This window comes from Neovison vison, chromosome 5 (genome assembly GCF_020171115.1).
Source record: "Neovison vison isolate M4711 chromosome 5, ASM_NN_V1, whole genome shotgun sequence".
Taxonomy (NCBI): domain Eukaryota; kingdom Metazoa; phylum Chordata; class Mammalia; order Carnivora; family Mustelidae; genus Neogale; species Neogale vison.
Window position 1 is genome coordinate 135,065,173 of NC_058095.1, and position 18,869 is coordinate 135,084,041.

The 18,869-nt window shown below is 40.7% G+C and overlaps 1 protein-coding gene across 7 annotated transcripts in view; it reads right to left on the bottom strand.

Moving 5' to 3' along the window:
- Positions 1–18,869, bottom strand: part of TBC1D4 (TBC1 domain family member 4) — a 189,106-nt gene that overhangs the window by 54,193 nt on the left and 116,044 nt on the right. For all 7 annotated transcript variants that reach the window (XM_044249882.1, XM_044249874.1, XM_044249875.1 and 4 more), the window contains exons 2-5: positions 16,472–17,059; positions 14,978–15,067; positions 9,725–9,829; positions 3,714–3,846 (exon numbers count right to left, since the gene is read on the bottom strand). In XM_044249882.1, the coding sequence (XP_044105817.1) occupies positions 3,714–3,846; positions 9,725–9,829; positions 14,978–15,067; positions 16,472–17,059 (916 nt within the window). The remainder of the gene's footprint in view (positions 1–3,713; positions 3,847–9,724; positions 9,830–14,977; positions 15,068–16,471; positions 17,060–18,869) is intronic.

Sequence of the window (18,869 nt, forward strand, 5' to 3'; positions counted from 1 at the left end):
TTTAGTATACGAACAGACACAGACACCGTAGAAACTCATCAGTGAATACTAACATTGCCCGAAATGTCTAAGCTTAAATACCAATTTAATATTAATAATATTAAAAGGCAGAGCCACAGCATAAATAGGAATCTCTCCAACTCGTGCAGGTCTTGTTCCATGGTAACAAAATTTCAGGAATACCGACAGTACCTAGTGACATAATTAGTGCTATTATTCCACCATGAAATCATTACCTCTTTTGATCATGTTATTTTTGTATCTTTCACACTCTTACACATAATTTATATCAAGTCCTTGGGCAAAAACATTTCCCATGAAAACAGTTTTGGTTTTATAATTTTTTTTTCACTTTTTTTTTAATTCATTTGAAAGAAAGACTAAGAGAGAACAAACAGGGGGAGAGGTAGAGGTAGAGGGAGAAGCAGATTCCCCCCTGAGCTGGGAGGTTGACATGGGGTTCTATCCCAGGACCAGGAGATCCCAGGACCCGGAGGTCATGACCCATGCCAAAGGTAGACAGACAGTCAACCAACTGAGGCACTGAGGCACCCCACAAATTTTTTTTAAAAACAAAAGAGCTATTTTCCTCTGAGTAAGATAATACTGTGTTTATTGGCTTTATATTTTATTACCCAAGTAAGAGAAATTCTACATTTTTAAAATATTTAATTATTATAGATAGAGCTAAATTTGCCTTTGATTGATAGTAGAATCAGTGAGCAAAAGCATAAGAGACAAGAAATTTGTGTAGATTCAAGATATCATCCCTAAAATGTTTGTTGGCTTCAGAGGAAAAAGTAGTAATTTTATAGCGGTAATTTGCTGAGAGCACCTGGACCAGGTGATAAAGGCCAACATGACCAGTAATAAACGCCTCAACATCACAAGCCCCTGACAGGAGGCACTAGAACAAGGCCGTGCCATTTCTTGCTGGGAGGAGCACCCTTAGTCTCAGTAAGAAGACATCAAACAGCGGGGAACTGAGGGACATCCAGCAAAGTAATCCGTAACCAGTCAAAGTAACTAAAGTAAGCAGTCAAGGTCACGGAGGACAAAGAAAGACTGAGCAGGAGCCACAGACTGCAAGAGACCAGGGTAAGGCAACAGCCACACACACGCTAGAATCCTGACTGGGATTCCAGAACAGAAAAAGACACGAATAAAACAACTGGTGAAGAGCAAATGAAATGTTTGGTTGGGATAATAACACTGTACCAATGTTAATTTCCTGTTCTGCACATTGCACTGGGCTATGTAAGATGTTAACAGCTGGGGAGGATGGGGGACAAACATTTGGAAACTCTCTGACTTTCCTATAAATCTAAAAATAGACCATAGTAAGTTTCTTTTAAAAAGAAATGCAGGGTATTATTTTATGTATTTTTCCAGGTATAACAAAGTGTATGTGTTATTCAGCAAGCTATCATTTCACTCAATTATGTAATTTTGAGATGTATCCAAGTCGATAAACAATGGGAATTCATTCCTATTAACTGTTCCATTGTATGAACATACTTTAGTTATGCTACTGATACATACTGATACATTTGAGTTGTTTCCAATTTTCCCTTATTTAGAAACAATAAAACTTTGAAAAGGTCACCTTCTAAACCTATGAGTTTCTCTTATCAAGACAGGGAACTTGTGGATAATTTCAGGTTAATAAATTTCTATCAACTGTACCCCAAAATGGCTATCTTAGGTCACACTATATTCAGCCTCACATAAATGTATCAATATCTCCACAATTTCACCAACAGTTAATCTGATGACTATCTTATTGTTGTTTCCATTTTCATGTCTCTAACATCTAATGAGGTTAAAAAATCTTCTCATTTTTATTATTGGACCTTTTCATATAAGTGTTTTTAAATAGAATTTGTGTCATTTCCCACTGGTAGTTTCATCTTTCTCGTTCAAACTGTAAGAGTTCTAATACATTCTGGTTACCAATCTGCTATCTTCTCATTTAACTTCCAAGGAAACAGCTGTCATGTAAAAAATGTAAATTTTGATGAGGTCGAATCTGTCAATGTCTTCTTTTAACAGCTTTTGCATTTTTGTATCTTCATAAAGGTTTCCTTGTTTAAGGACACCAGAATATTCTTATTTTCTTTTAATGATTTTAATATTTTATTTACAGTGAGGGGTTTGATCCACCTAGAGAGTATCTTGAGCAGGAAAAGTAGAAGAACTCTTTCTCTCTTTGGATAACAAATTGATCCAACACTCTTTCCTGAGCAATTCAGCCTTCTGCCACAGATTTATAATGTTCTCTTCGCTGTACATCAAAGAATTTTCCATTTTTGTAAAGGTACAAATGCAAAAGTAATTTGCATTAGATAAATTATAAATTTTTAAATCTGAATATTACATTTAAATAGTCCTAGATCACATAGCTGAATGGATATTCAACAAACACTGCTATTCATCATGAGTTTTGCCCTGTGCCTATGATCCTGCTGTCTACTGAACAGAAATCACAATTTGCATTTACACTGACGGGACCGTCCTCTGCCATGTTCTGGCTCCTGCATTCTCCCCATCTATCGTAAGAGCTGTCATCTTTTTTTTTTTTTTTAAAGATTTTATTTATTTATTTGACAGAGAGAAATCACAAGTAGACAGAGAGGCAGGCAGAGAGAGAGAGGGAAGCAGGCTCCCTGCTGAGCAGAAAGCCCGATGCGGGACTCGATCCCAGGACTCAGAGATCATGACCTGAGCCAACAGCTGTCATCCTGAATTGCATTAACTGGCTTCCACTCTGGGAAGCAGGCTTCTGAAGGCATAGCCCACAGCTCAACCATTTCTGTATCGCCTAGTGCCACAATGCTTGGCACACGGCAGATGCTTAACAAGTGTTTATCGAACTGCATTTCTTCTCCTGTGAAGTAGTTTCCAACCTTTTTTGTTAATAAGAGATAATGAGGAGAAAGGGAATGTGAGTCCCAGAGTCAGCTCGTCCTCATTTCCCCTCCTCAGAACACTTTTTTTAAAAAAAAAAAAAAAACCTGCTTTATGGTATCACATCCATGATCTCTCTCATTTTCAAATGTCCCTCAAAAGCCACACAAGGGGCGCCTGGGTGGCTCAGTGGGTTGAGCCGCTGCCTTCGGCTCGGGTCATGATCTCGGGGTCCTGGGATCGAGTCCCGCATCGGGCTCTCTGCTCGGCGGGGGGCCTGCTTCCCTTCCTCTCTATCTGCCTGCTTGTCTGCCTACCTGTGATCTCTGTCTGTCAAATAAATAAATAAAATCTTTTAAAAAAAAAAAAAAAAGCCACACAAGGCTCATTCCAGTCCTACATTTTTAGGGAAACGGAACACATCATCAAGTGAGAGGGGAATAAAAAGAGACTTCAATAAACAGTTGACATTCTCGGACGCTTTTGCCTCTCTTCACCCATTCGACAAATATTTGGTCAGTTCCCACTGAGTACACAGCAGTCTTAAGAGCTGTGGGAAACACGACTCCCTTCCTTGAGTCTGCCTTCAGAGAAAAAGAATTAAAAATGAAAAAGAGAAAGAAAGAGGAGGGAAAAAGGCAAGCATCTCAGAGAGATTGCGAACACAAATTTGACCAGACGTGAGAAATGATTCTTTGGGCTCTGGTTTCACCTGGAAACAAAGACCCATCCGCCCACAGTAACGACTTTCTCATTTCCCAGATGCCAAAGCGAACTCCTTTCGCCCCCGCCCCGTTCTACGGTACCTTCAATCCTTTCACAGAGCTTATGCAGAGAGTGCATAGGGCAGGCCTCGCACAGCTTAATCTGGGTCTTGGCGCTCTGCAGGGCAGCCGCGGTGCTGAAGGCCTGTCTCAGGGTCAGCATTACCTCATCCACCTACGAGAAGGAACATAACACAGGTCTCTGAAAAGTGTGCCTTCACAGGAACACATTAAAAGCCCAGCAGCAATAATGAGACTTTGTGGATGCAAACTAAATAATCAATAATGGAATCTGGTGACTACAGAGCAAGTAGAGAGAAAATATCAACTGTAAAGTTGGACCTTCAATTATACTATCCCTGAAAGCTGGACAGAGGAAGACCATTTTCGTGTGCGTAACACTGAGTACTTGGAGGCTAGTTTTAGATCCCACTAAGTGTGATGCCTTCACTGACGGTTTGACTGACAGTCAGTTGGATCTTTGTTCCATTAAGCAGTCTGTCTGCAGTAAGGACCTATTTAGCCAGAGTGCTTCCATCCGGTTAAACTATAACTTTGTTGTTTAAAACTTAAACTGTCCCTGCCCTCCTTCCCCCAGGGGACTTACTTAAAAACAAGTCCCGGAAACCAGTCCCCGGTAACAAAGCCCAAATACAAGGATGGGTCAGGCCAGGTGGAGACATCTGATCAGTGGGGGTACGCATACTGTCTCCCCGCCCAAGGTGCCAATTCTGACCAAGGTGATAGGCTAGTTCAAATATCTACTAGGGTAAATTGTAATTCAATTGGTCACTTATGTGTGACCTAAATGACTGTGCAGCTTTCTCTGTTACAATTTCATTGGCCACCTGTGCGTGGCCAGGCCCAACCGCATGACCTTCGCCCTTAAAAGCTAGTCTGTGAAGCAGAGAGGAGTTGCCCTCTCTGTAAGAGGCGCGACCCCGAACGTTAGGTTTGATTCTTGATGCTTGGCGCGAAATAAAGCTTTACTTGACCTTCGCTTTGTATCAATCTCGCTCATTTAATCACGGACCCATTATTGGGGGAACCTAACATCTGCAATATATAAGGAGCAACAAAATAGGTTCATTGTCCACCTTTGGTAATAGGTATCCTATTTATTTTATCCTTCTGGATCACTTTTAGTGTAAAAACAAAACATGGGTTTAAGCAAAGTTCTGTGGTGGAGGGGAATGAGTTCAATGTAACGAATGTTGAGGAAGTCAGTGAAGGCTGTCGGTCTTACCTCTCTGTTTGCTAATTTGTCATCATTTCCCTTCTTATGTGCGAAACTAAGAAGTTCTGACATTAGGCTGTCCCACAGCTGGGTCTCACCACTAGGTCAGCAGTTTGAAAACTACCAGCTGGTTTCTCCCTAGCCCTTCCAGTGACTCAATCAAGAAGTGTGAATCTAGCATTCTAGTTTCCTGCTTGCTTCTCTGGGGTCAACTATCAGCTCACGCTCCTGCACTGCTAACCCACTTCAGGCCATGTCTTTGTGATGCCATCATCAACGTAAGCTGTGGTTTTCCCATGCTGCAGAACCGAGATCAAAGTCTCAAACCTCAATGCAGAGCTGTGGGGTACCAAGGGCCTCACCCAGCTAGCTTTGATATTGAAAACCACCTTTTAAAAGACTTTCTTTCCCCTCCCCCTTCAGCCTGGTTTAAGAATAAGCTATTATTTAAAGGATTTAATCTACTTTTGCAAGTGAGTGTATGAAGAACCTGGAATGAAAAGCAACTTTATTCTTCTAATATTATTACTAAAAGGAGAGATCAAGCAGTAAGCAGCCAGTCATTATCTAGTTACGTTTTACTATGTTTCCAAGTTTTTAAAAGGCTTATGAATAATTTCACACTGTTCCATAAATAAAAATGGGTTAATCATAAAGTCTGTTCTTTCATGCTATAATTATAAAATAAAGATTTCTTGTCCTTGAAAATAAAAGCACTACATGCTTAATGCCTTTAAAGTTTCATTTCATTTGCTTTGTTATATATATATTCAAAAATAATTTCAATTACTTATGCATATGTTTGTTTCTACCTTCTTGTTTCTCATTTGTTAAAGGCACTGAGGGGATGAGTTATCTGCTTAGCTTTCATATGGATTTGTTATTTAGTAATACTAACTTGTAAAAGACCTCCAGTGAAAATACTGAACTTCCATGTTTTCTTCTCTATTTCTAGATGAAATAAGAGGCCATTTCAATGGTGTCTAATACGTGGCTACCAATTTCTTTCTGACACAAATAGTACTAAATTCTTTATTTGACTTTTAGAATATTAAATGTTTTGCTTTTTAGATACATCACTTTTTTTAAGATGGCCTATAAATTCTATCATGGGATCAGACCAACTAAAAGTTCAAATGCAGTATGAGTAACTTGTTTCATTCTAGATACAACAACAACAACAAAATCATGGGATTTTTTTGTTAAAAGGCTAAAAGTAAAGAAATGCACAAAGATAAATCAATCATATGCAAACAGAAGGCGCGTATTCTTAGCATTACCATCAGGCAAAATTAAATTTCCAGTGAAATCTCATACTTGAGATGGGACAAAGAAAGCCAATTTATGATATTAAGGTAAAAATCCATAATGAAGATAATGTTCATAAGCATTTATGCACCAAACTTAGGTATTTTATGGCATTTAGGAATAAGCCGAAGAATCACAGAATGTGTAAGGACTTCACAGGATTACCTAGTTTAATTCTCTGGAAAAAATGTGAACTATTAAACCCTATAGAAATAGTGTGTCTCAGAAGCCTGAGACATTTCTTGGATACCAATGTCTGCATCTGTGGGGTTTTACTTTTTCTTTGTCTATCAGCAGCAACTTCCATTTTTCCCCACACCTTTTAAACCAATTTTGGAGAATGCAAAAATGGTGTTTTCCACAAATCTCAAGGCTTGTTTAAACCAGATGAAGTCAACTGCCGACAGCTATTTTACAAAGGAAGGAAGGAAGTCACATCGAGCATCTAAACTTGGAGTGTAACTCTTCAGGACCCATGAAAACACTACACTGTTCATCACTTCACAGCAATTGTCACAAAGATGGAAAAGAAAATGCTGGTGTATATTCTTTTTGCACAGAGAAGATAAGTCAGCATGTGTGGTTTTCCAATACTTTGTCTTATACAACTGCCAAGCCACATCAGTCATATACCCCTTAGACCTATAATAATTAATTAACTGTTTTGCTCTGTTCCATATGTCAGCTGCTTGGACCATCCTCTTTTATACAGGAACTCTCTTTAATTTTTCTTCTAGCTTGCACTTCTGATGCCCGCTCTTCAGTTAAGATGCTTACTGATAAAACAAGAATCTACAAGTTTTAAAAGATTCTAGGGAAGGCCTGCTGTCCTTCAATAACAGTGCCAAAGGGGCAAATATGATGGAGCCTCTGTGTGAGAGGAAGACATTCTCAGCCAGGCTGGTCTGTTGCCTTAGTCAATGGAAAATACAGCATGTTCCCAGACCTTCCACTCTGACTCCCTGTCTCAAAAACTCATTCTACATGTATGAGGAAGAAAAAAAAACCCTAAAACTACAAACAAAATAAAAGCTATAAATGAGGTTGCAAATAAGAAGGTTTTATGTAGTTTTCCTCTTAATGCAGGCTACACAGTAATGAGATTCATGGGTACCTAGACAGCACTTGCCTGAAGTTAAGAGTAACATACTCCGTCACTCAAAATACACTTACCAGGCACCTGCTACTCTAGAAACACTCCTGACCTTGTGGGATTCACAGTCTAGTGAACTAGAAAGCTATGTAAACAAGTAAGAGCGGGGATTAATAGGAACTGTTAAAGACCTAGGTACAATATCTGGCCAGAGCAGTGATAACAGAGTAACTAAAAAAAGTCAATTTCTACCCAAAAAAATCCAAAAATACTTCACTAGGATGTGTATAAATACAAGGTAGAAAAGAAGAAGAAGATTCAAGTCACAGGAAAGCAAGAATGTGAAAAATAGGTGATGAAAACACAGCATTATCTCCTTGTTTCACAGCAGGGCAGACCCTGAGACCCACATGGCCACTTTCTCTGCCTGATGATCTAAACGAAGGAGCCCCAGCTCTGGTCTCTCTGACACAGTGGACTCCTGGCTCTGTGCAACCAAGAGTGATCTCAGAGTTTCGACCCCAGCCCCTCCCTTCAATCCTTGATCCCTTGCGAACCTCACATGAACCACTTGAGGCTCCGGTAGCGAACGAAAGGAAAACTACGCCACAGCGATCGCCACACCAGCCTCACTGTCTGGCCGAGGGACCAGCTGAGGAGACGGGATAGCCTGTGTGAGGACGCGGTCGTGAAAGGGAGAGGCAGCCCGGGGGGATGCCACACAATCTACATTTGTCTCTTAACAAGAAGGCCTAAAATGGTTCCTGGAGATTTTGTGAGAAATAAAGCTAGAGCAGGACGTGGGAAGTGGACAGATGACAGATTAAGCTAGTGGCAGGGAGACTAGTGAGGACACTAGCGTGGGAGTCTAAGTCAGGAAGAAGAATGCCCAGAATCAGGTAGAGGGAAAGGAGGAGAAACGGGTAAGGAAACTTTGTCTTTGTGTTAACAGGCTCTGGGGAACACGTGGATACGGAAGGTGAAGGAGAATGTGTGACAATATCTACACTGGGAAGCTGGGTAAATGGAGATGCCAAGATAAAACACAGAATACAGGATAAGTTTCAGAAAGGGATACAGAACGTGGAAGAATCAACCTTATCGCGGACGGTGGATGAAAGAAGGCAGGAGTGAGTCGTGAGCGGGCAGTGGGACAGCAGATTCTCCTGACCTTACTTTCTAACTACGTCTCACTTGGTTGGCACTTTCTGGTGCTGGGTCACTGGTTCTCTTGGGCTCTCTCCCCCTGCCTGTGCTCACTGCTCTATGACTTCAGCTGCGATTTACATAATAGCAACCCACAAATTTCTATCTCAAATCCTGAATTGAAACTACGATACCAAGAACACCTGGATCTCAACATGTGGACTTTTCCTAGGTACGGCTAATTAACTAGCGTGAGAATGAAAGACAAATGGAATTCTCTGGAAGAAACTGTTAGTGATGGGAGTGCTATATTCCCCAGAGAAAACAAGGTGAGACCCAGGGGGCCATAGTCAGAAAGTGCCTTCGAATCACTTGACTCCCATTTCGTCATTATTCCTGTACCTCCGTATTCCTTCCACGGGGTGAATATGGAAAGCCAAAATCGAGCAGAAATGATGGCACCAAAGAAATGAGAAGAATGCTGCCTGGCTTGTTGTCTATGTCTAAGTGGTGTGTGTTTTCCCAGGAGAAATGTTTGTAGGAGGATTATACGCCTGAGGAAATATTTTTCTTCAAAGTATGCTCACGGAGCTAAGGGTTGATATTAAAATGGTTAGGAGAGATAATACAAGCGGAAGAAGAAGTAAAAAATTTTAGGGAAAAATATTAAAATACGTTTAGTCACTCACAGGCACTTCTAAGTTTGCCTTAAATATTTCTTCAATTTCAACTGCTGTCATAAAGGGGCAGGTGGAGGGAGTGAGGGGAGGGTGCTGGAAAGAAGAACAGACTTTCAAACTCCAAAGAAAGAAAATGAAGGCTAAAATAAGACCATTAAAAAATAATTTTTAAAAAAATGAGAACAATGGCTAATGAAATAAGGAAAGAAAACAAAATCCCTCTCCGGTCTGCTGATGAAAGAATTTCCTCCTCTAAGATGTTATAATAATTCAGAGAATAAGAGATCAGTGGGTCCTCCCTATCATCTTACATGAGCAATGGAAAAAATAACAGCTCTTCTCCTATTATTAGTCTTTTCCTACCTTTTAAAAATAGCCCTGATGACATGACTGAATTCCTTAAAGTCAAGAAAGTATCTAGGCTTAAAAATTACCAGGACAATTTGTTTTTCTTTTCTTACTGCTGCTTTAAAGATCAGGAGTCTGTTTCTGGATGCCCTCTTCTTTTTCCATGGGTAGCAGTTCTGTGAGGCTCAGTGTCAGCCGGAGGTATGGGCAGGCGCACGCAGGCAACAATCACGCCACTTACCAGAGACTCGCTGGCACACTGGAACACGTAACAGATATACTGGCCCAGCCCGGGCTCTGCTGACTCCCGACAGATGAAGCCAAAATGATCAACATGCTTTATACCCTGCAACGGGGAAGGAAGTACAGTGTTTACTGCAATAGGTCCTTCTAATCAGACTATGGAAATCGGCATCAGTCCGAGGACACTTTCACGCTTCCATGAATTTCTCCTTCTCAGCCTGGTGACAGGGGGACATAATGTCATAGCAAACTTAGGCGGTGGTCTTTTGACATGTAAAATAAATCAGCAACTCAGATTGTTTGTGTCCTGCACACCGTGACTCTGGGCCGCAGGAAGAAAAATGTGATGGCATAATTCATTGTCTCTTGTAATAAAATGGCTACTGAGTGTTTATAAGTAATGGGGCTCTCAATTTATCCATCTTGTTGGACCGAGCAGTCTGATGGGTTATCATAAAGCCTGCTCTTGTCTATATGAAGCTCAGAATCAGAATCAGAAAAACTACCACTAATGATGCCCTAATTAAATGGGATGCAGGGGCGCCTGGGTGGCTCAGTGGGTTAAAGCCTCTGCCTTCGGCTCAGGTCGTCTTCCCAGGGTCCTGGGATCAAGCCCCACATGAGGCTCTCTGCTCAGCAGGGAGCCTGCTTCCTCCCCCCTCTCTCTCTCTGCCTGCCTCTCCATCTACTTGTGATCTCTGCCTGTTAAATAAATAAATAAAATCTTTAAAAAAAAAAAAATGGGATGCAACCAACTCCTTAAAATGTGCATTCAACAAATTAGAGTATCTGTCTTTACGGAGACATTCAAGGAGCCACAAACATTAGGAAACTAATACATTAAAGAAACGACAGCAGGGCGCCTGGGTGGCTCAGTTGGTTGAGCGACTGCCTTTGGCTCAGGTCATGATCCCAGACTCCCAGGATCGAGTCCTCCATCGGGCTCCCAGCTCTTTGGGGAGTCTGCCTCTCCCTCTGACCTCCTCCTCTCTCATGCTCTCTCTCACTCATTCTCTCTCAAATAAATATTTTTTTAATTTTCTAAAAAAAAGGAAATAACAGCAGATGTCAATTATCCAAATTTACAAATCACCGTACTTCCTGAACGCCAGCTAAAGAACCTCAGCTACACTTACTAAAAAATTCTGACTCATCTGTGAATTTCAGCCAGGCTGAATACATACATACCAATTAGTAGACAGCGCCTTGTCATTTTAATAGCAAGCACAGTGCTTTAAAAAGCCAGGTAGACAAAAAAATTAAAGTTGTCTTGGAATTACCTAAATCCCAGTGAAAAGACAATAGGCTTCAGAGTCAGACAGATTTGTGCTTCATTCTTAGTTCAACCCATTTACAAGGTATGAGCCATCATGCTGGGTAACGATTTCTGAGGCTTCACTCTCATTAGAAAATAGTAGCAATGGCAACTATCTCGGCAATTTTTCAAATTTACAACTAAGAATTATCTATTATCGTTACTGGCACATAACTTTGATAAACAGTAACCACTATTCCTGTAATGTGCTCAGTCGATCCGATGGATATGAATAAAGGAAATCAGTTCTGACCAAAAGTGAAAAGTCAGTAAGAAGGAGCAAGGTTGCCATTCATGAGCTGAAAGTAAGGTCTATCAGGTACAACTCCTTAGTGACGATAAAATCTCTTTTACTAGCTGAGTACTAAATGGGAAAAATTTGTAGGACCTCATTAGGTCAGGGAGTCCTCAAGCAGTGGCAAAGTTTCCAGGAAAGAATAACCACTCCCTGATTCCTCACGCTGCCAGGGACACAGTCCTGTAGATTTTGCATAAAGAAATGTTTATTGGCGTGCAAGTGTTAAAAAGCAGGCCTGTTGCTGGATGTGGTCATACTGTATCAGTTCAATCTGCAGGAAGAAGTAGTAAGAGCAGTCCAGTGAGCCGCAGAGGTTAACTTGACAATTACTCTGATCAAAGGCCTCAACACAAAGGTTTCATTCTTTTTCTGAACCAGAAGGTTAGGATACAAAGCTTGTTTGTTTGTTGTTTTTATTTAAAGTTTATTTAGTTAATATATATGGAAAAATTGGTTTCAGGAGTAGAATTCAGTGATTCACCACTTACATACAACACCCAGTCCTCCTCACAAGTGCCCTCCTGAAACCCCATCCCCCATTTAGCCCATCCCTCCACCCATCCACCTTCCAGCAACCCTCAGTTTGTTCTCTATCATTAAGAGTCTCTTATGGGGGCGCCTGGGTGGCTCAGTGGGTTAAGCCTCTGCCTTCGGCTCAGATCATAGTCTCAGGGTCCTGGGATCCAGCCCTGCATTGGGCTCTCTGCTCAGCAGGGAGCCTGCTTCCCCCTCTCTCTCTGTCTGCCTGCCTCTCTGCCTACTTGTGATCTGTCTGTCAAACAAAAATAAATAAAACTGGGCTCCTGGGGATGCCTGGGTGGCTCAGTTCGTTGGGCCGCTGCCTTTGGCTCAGGTCATGATCCCAAGCTCCTGGGATCAAGTCCCGCATTGGGCTCCTTGCTTGGCAGGGAGCCTGCTTCTCTCGCTGCCTCTGCCTGCCTCTCTACCTGCTTGTGTGTACTCGATCTCTGGCAAATAAATAAAATCTTTAAAAAAAAAAAAAAAAAAAAACTGGGCGCCTGGGTGGCTCATTGGGTTAAGCCTCTGCCTTCAGCTTGGGTCATGATCTCAGGGTCCTGGGATCGAGTCCCGCATCAGGTTCTCTGCTCAGTGGGGCGCCTGCTTCCTCCTCTCTCTGTGCCTGCCTCTCTGCCTACTTGTGATCTGTCAAATAAATAAATAAATAAAAATCTTTAAAATAAAATTAAATAAATAAATAAATAAATTTTATTAAAAAAAAAAAAAGAGTCTCTTATGGTTTTCTTCCCTGTCTCTTTTTTTTTTCACCGTTCCCCAATGTTCATCAGCTTTTTTCTTAAATTCCACGTATGAGTGAAATCATACGCTATTTGTCTTTCTCGGATTAACTTATTTCACTTAGCCTAATACACTCTAGCTCTACCCATGTTATTGGAAATGGTAAGATTTCATTCTTTTTCATGGCTCATATTCCTCTGTGTGTGTGTGTCTCTGTGTGTGTGTACATGTGTGAATACCACACCTTCTTTATTCATTCATCAGTTGATGGCATTTGGGTGCTTTCCATAGTTTGGCTTTTGGAGATAATGCTGCTATAAACACTGGGATGCATGTGCCCCTCCAAATTAGTATTTTGCATCTGTTGGGTAAATACCTAGTAGTGCAATTGCTGGGTCATAGGGTAGTTCTATTTTTAACTTTTTGAGGAACCTCCATAGTGTTTTCCACAGTGGCTGCACCAGTTTACATTCCCACCAGCAAGGAAAGAGATTTCTCCTTTCTCTGCATCCTCACTTTAAAAAAAGAGGGCAAAAAGCAAAAATCATGTTTGAATTGCCAGTTTTATATATTTGGCTTGGTTGGTTCTTTTCTTCTTTTTCCCCCATTACTTTGTTTTTTCCCCTTTGGATGTTCAATGAGCAAGGCTGTTTCCTCACTGGGAGGTTTGAGGAATGTGTGGGTGAGGGGCACAGCTTCTTAGGATGACTCTTTGCTGCCTGGTGGGCAGGAACTACACTGGTTTGCACATCACTTTCTCCTCTGTACTTGGCACAAGGTCCCACACATAAAAATGTTCATTCAACATTTATTGAACACCTAAGTACTAAGCTCTATCTTAACATTTTATTCTGATGCCCTACGGGATGAATGCCCTACAGAAACACCACAAAATAAGATGCCTGCCTTCACAAAGCTTATGATCTTGCGGGGACTCCCCAGCAAACAGGTAATTACAACAAGACTCAATAACTACTTTTTCAGTTCAAGTGAATATAATTTTTCTACCCAACTTTTGGTCCCTTATATAGGAATTTAGAAAATTGTCATTTATCATTCCTATAATCAGATGCTGTGCCTCTCTTAGTTATTACAGTAGAAAGTTTTTATCTTCATGACATAATTTTATGATACCATTAATAGAACAAATACTAAAATATCAGAAAGGAAAAGGCATTAGCTGAGGCTGAGGTGAACAATTACAAAAGGTACAAAAGTTCATCATTTCTGAAAGGCAGAACATCTGAATATTATACCTAGGGCAACACTAACTCTGAAATTTAAAAATAAACAGGCAGACTTCATTTTTCGACATCAAAATAAAGAGGACTTTAGCAAGATTTAAGTCCCTAAAGGTGCCTTTAAGTCACTCACTAGGAAAGAAGTTAATCCTTCTCTATCCCAGAGACTTCCATAGAGGCATCCTTGCATTCTTAACCTTCCCATATTTAGATTTAGATATTCTCTCTACTCCCAACAACTTCAAAAATCCTTCTATGCTTACAATATATTTAGGCGGCTCTAACTTTGTGATAGATATTCTAAATTACTACTGTGGTACTTAGAGGACACTGGTTTATGCCTACTATGACTTTGCAGACGTTGAGCTATATCAATCAAAGCATTCAAATACACAGTTTGTGAATTAAAAATAAACCAAAGAACAAAAATATACCAACACTTTCTTTTCGAATTTTAGCATTTACATTAAAAGAAGTGGAAAGTGCTAGTTCTCTTTTTACTACCAATTATGGCAAAAAGAGCAAACATGACTCAGTGATACCCACAAGTCCCACTGCCCAAGACTGAGGAACACTAACTGTGAGGTATTTTCAAAAGAACTCACCACCACAAAAATTCCACCAGAGGAGAGAATGTGTTGAAGTGACGTTATGAGGAGAAAGGGTGATAAAAAGGAGGACCAGCTATTACGATACTGAGGGACCTGTACAGGATTTTGTTACCAGCAGAGACACAAACAAAGCAGCACTCTTCTTTAAGACAAATCCACTCAAGGGGCGCCTGGCGGCTCAGTGGGTTGAAGTCTCTGCCTTCAGCTCGGGTCATGATCCCAGGGTCCTGGGATCGAGCCCTGCGTCGGGCTCTCTGCTCCATGGGGAGCCTGCTTCTTCCCCTCTCTCTCTCTGCCTGCCTCTCTGCCTACTTGTGATTTCTCTCTCTCTGTCAAATAAATAAAATCTTTAAAAAAAAAAAAAAAGAAAGAAAAGAAAAGAAAAGAAAAAAAAGACAAATCCACTCAAAAAATGAAAATGAAAAAAAATTGTAAAATTTGAAGGAGTTTGAGTCTAGTTGTTTTGTGGTTAATTTAAAAATAAGATTAAGTTGGTTTCATCAAACATAGGACGTACTTTAATACGTACCTGAGAACAAGAAGAGATATCTTTAAAATTCTTTTCAAGCACGACTGATTTAGTGTCTGGACTGATAAGGTTAATCTCAAACCGCCCAACCTTAAAATAAAAACATTCCAGTTAATTTCAACTCACAAGGACCTAAGGTCTTACTTTACGATTACATATCCAACTAGTAATATAGATTCAATTGCTATACATGTTCTTCAACAACCAAACCAGCCAGTATTTCAACTCCAACTATCAGCAGCCTCAACACATTTCCTCCTTTTGTCTAAAAATCATGAAAATGAAGTTGATCTTAATTTATAAGATATAAGAAACCATTCTGTTCATTCAACACAATCATCTTTTTAAAAACACGCTCCCTTTCTTCAAGATCTCTAAAAACACCAATTACTTAACCATAACTTATAATCATACTTCCTCCCAAATGGTCAACAAAAACATAATATTTGCAGTTGAGCACATTAAACTTTTTAAAAATCCACAGCCAGGGAAATTAACATCAATCACTGTGGCAAGCTAAGAAAATGAATACATCTGAGAGCCTCAAAAAGAGAGGCAGCTCAGTCAGTGTATCACCCAAGAAAAGCCTATGGATACTTTGATTACATGCCTAGAGTTATCAAAAGCAAAACAGGACAAAACAAAAGAACCCACAACCTTCTGATAAGCAAGTATTACACACTGGGACTGTTTATCAAGGTACGCTGTGGAATTTCCTACTCAAGTCTCTTTACCATAGGATAAAAGGACGGTCCCTCATTTTTTTTCTTTCCCCCAAGAAAACTCAGACCTTACAAGCTGAGGACTTAAAGAAACTCTCCAAGGCACTGTTTTGACTTAAGTTCTTTAAGGTGGAACCTGACATTTTCTGTATCTTGTACAAACTCAAAAACTACTTTTTAAATTAAGATGCCTCTTTTAAACCTACAATACAGCTTGTACGCCATTATTTTAGCAACGGATCCTGTAAGTTGTCAGGCTAGGGTGTTTCTTTAACTTTCTTCTTTTTGTGGACTAGCATCTGAAAATAAACCCAGGAGTCTCTAGACTTTTCCTTCTCTAAAGAAAACTTTCTCTTTGTCCTCCATGCCTATCACACTTTCCCAGATTATTCACGTTTTTAAATCCTCTGCAAGGCACAACACCTATTGAGACATCTAGACACAACACACATCTAAGAATCAACCCAAGGCAAATGCTGGTGATAGGGTAATCTATTTAATCTCTTCTTTCTCCATCTCTCCGTGCCCTGTTCCCCCATTTGCTAAAAATCCACACTCTGTGTCTGCCTCTGGGCCCTTCCCTGCTTTCCTTTGCTCTTCTCTCCATCTGCCTTCCCTGCTCGCCTTGGCCCGGGTTGGGGCGGAGTCGGGTAGGGTGCTGGACCCGCGCAGAGCTCGGGATGGGATGGGGAGGGGCCGGCGCCGGCAGCAACTAACTAGCAAACCCTGCGCGCTTGGAAACCAGCCCCGCCAGCGCCCCGCCTGGCAGCACCTGGAACAGCATCGTCCTGTTCTTCTCCGAATCCGACGGCTGTACGTGACTCGGCGCGCTGGCGTGTCTCCTTCGCGGCAGTGGTTTTTGGCTGTTCTCGTGAACTTTCCTTTGCAAGACTCCGGTGACGCTGCTGCACCGAGACCGGAACTCCTGCTGTTCATCAAAGCCAGAATCTTCCAAAATCCGCTCTGGGAAGCCAGCTCGAGAGCTGGGCAGCCCCGGCTGGCTGGCTGTGGCCGGTAAGGTTGGCAGGATGTCAGGGACGCCATCCCCTTCCTCGGCCAGGATGTCGGCGGCTGGGCAGGGGGCCGTGGCCTCGAAGACTCCCGGGTCATCCCCCGCGTCCGCACCGCGCTGCTCGCCCTGGATCTTCAGGCGCTGCTGCTCGTGCAGGCTGAACTTCTCGATGCAGTCGTCGATGAGGCTCGAAGGGGCCTTCTTGTGGGTCACCGTCACCTTCCCGCAGTACAGGACTTCGAACTTCTGCGAGTTGTAAAAGGCATCCTCGTTGTCTTTGCTGGCTTTGGCATCCTCTTTCATGGCAGCTTTCGATAACTGCCTTATACTGCTGATCACATCGGGAACCTGGAAAAGAATTGAAATTCCGCATTTCAGTTGAATGTTTAGAGATAATTTAGAGATAAATATTTAGAGATAAATTTGCTATCACACAGAATGCATTCTCATCCTAAATGATAACATAGAGAAAGTAGGAGTCAACTCCATGTAGGATAAAGGATAAACTTAAGTTACACTGTCAGACATAAATGACTTAAAGGTAAGATAGAAATTTAATGTTTAAGTATTATACTTCCCCATTTTAAATGCATTGGTTTCCCGAAAACAAAACTGTGAGGCTAAATAGGCCACTGCCAACCTTTAATAAATCATAATACATCCTTTCAGTACTTTGAAGAGTTGTTATAAGGGGTCAGATGTCTTTTTAAAAAATTAAGATTAAAAAAAGTATATGCTAACACATATCACCCAGGACTGAAAAAAATAAATAAATGCAAAAGATAAATAAAAGTTATGAGTAAGTGTCAGCTGAAAGGAATCAAAGTTTCAACAACCAGGATACAATAAACTTTCTGGATAAAGAGAATAAGATCCAGACACTCCTCATCTGCATTAGCCTTCAGAAAAAATGCAAATGAAAACCACAGTAAGATACCATTATACACCTGTTAGAATGGCTAACATCAAGAAGACAAAGGCCTGCTGGGATATGGAGCAACTGGAACTTCTGTACATGGTATATGCAGAGATATGAAATGGCAAAACCGCTTTAGAAAATCTTTTGGGAGTTTCTCAGGAGGTGAGCATAGACCTATCTCATGACCCAGCAATTCCACCCCTAGAGATTTGCTAACAGCCCTGAAAACATGTGTCCGCACAAAAGCTAGTCCACAAATATTCCCAGAAGCCTGAGTCACAATACTCAAAACAACTAACAAAAATGTTCATCAACACGTAAATACTCACTAACCATCAGGGAAATGCAGATCAAAACCACAGTGAGATATATCATCTTACCAAATAGTTATCATCAAAAAAAGACCAGAAGTAAGTACTGGCAAAGATGTAGAGAAAAGGGAATCCCCATGTTGTGTCAGTGGGAATGCAAACTGGTGCACTTACTATGGGAAACAGTATGGCGTTAACTCAAACTATTAAAAACAGAACTATGATATGATCCAGCAATTCCACTTCTGGGTACATATCCAAAGGAAACAAAATTACTATCTCAAAAAAGGTATCTGCTCCCTACTATTCACTGCAATATTGTTAACAATAGCCAAGACATGGAAACAACCTCAGTGTCCCTCCACAATGAACAGATAAAAAAATACAGATATACATAAGTGAACAATGCAATATTAGTTAGTCATAAAAAAGGAAACCTGCTTTTTGCAACAACATAAATAGACCTCAAGAGAATCATGCTAATTGAAATAAGTCAGAGAAAGGCCAATACTGCGTGACCTCAGTTATATGTGGAATTTTTAAAAACTGAACTCATAGATGGAGAAAACAGATCGGTGGTTGCAAAGGAGGTGAGGGGGCTTCTGGAAATTGTCAAAAGGTACAATCTTCTAGTTATAAGTTAAGTTCTGGAGACTTCATATACAGCATGGTGGCTTTAATTAATAATACTATATTATTATTAGTTGCTAAGAAAATAGAATTAAATTAATTGAAAGTTGCTAAGCAAGTAGATCTTAAAAGCTCTCATCACAAGAAAAATACCTGTAACTATGTGAGGTGAGTGATGTTCAACTGATTCTATCAATCATTTCCCAATATGTACATGTATCAAATCATTATATTGTATACACCTTGACCTAATACAACCTTGAATGTCAATTCTATCTCAATAAAACTGAAGGAAAGA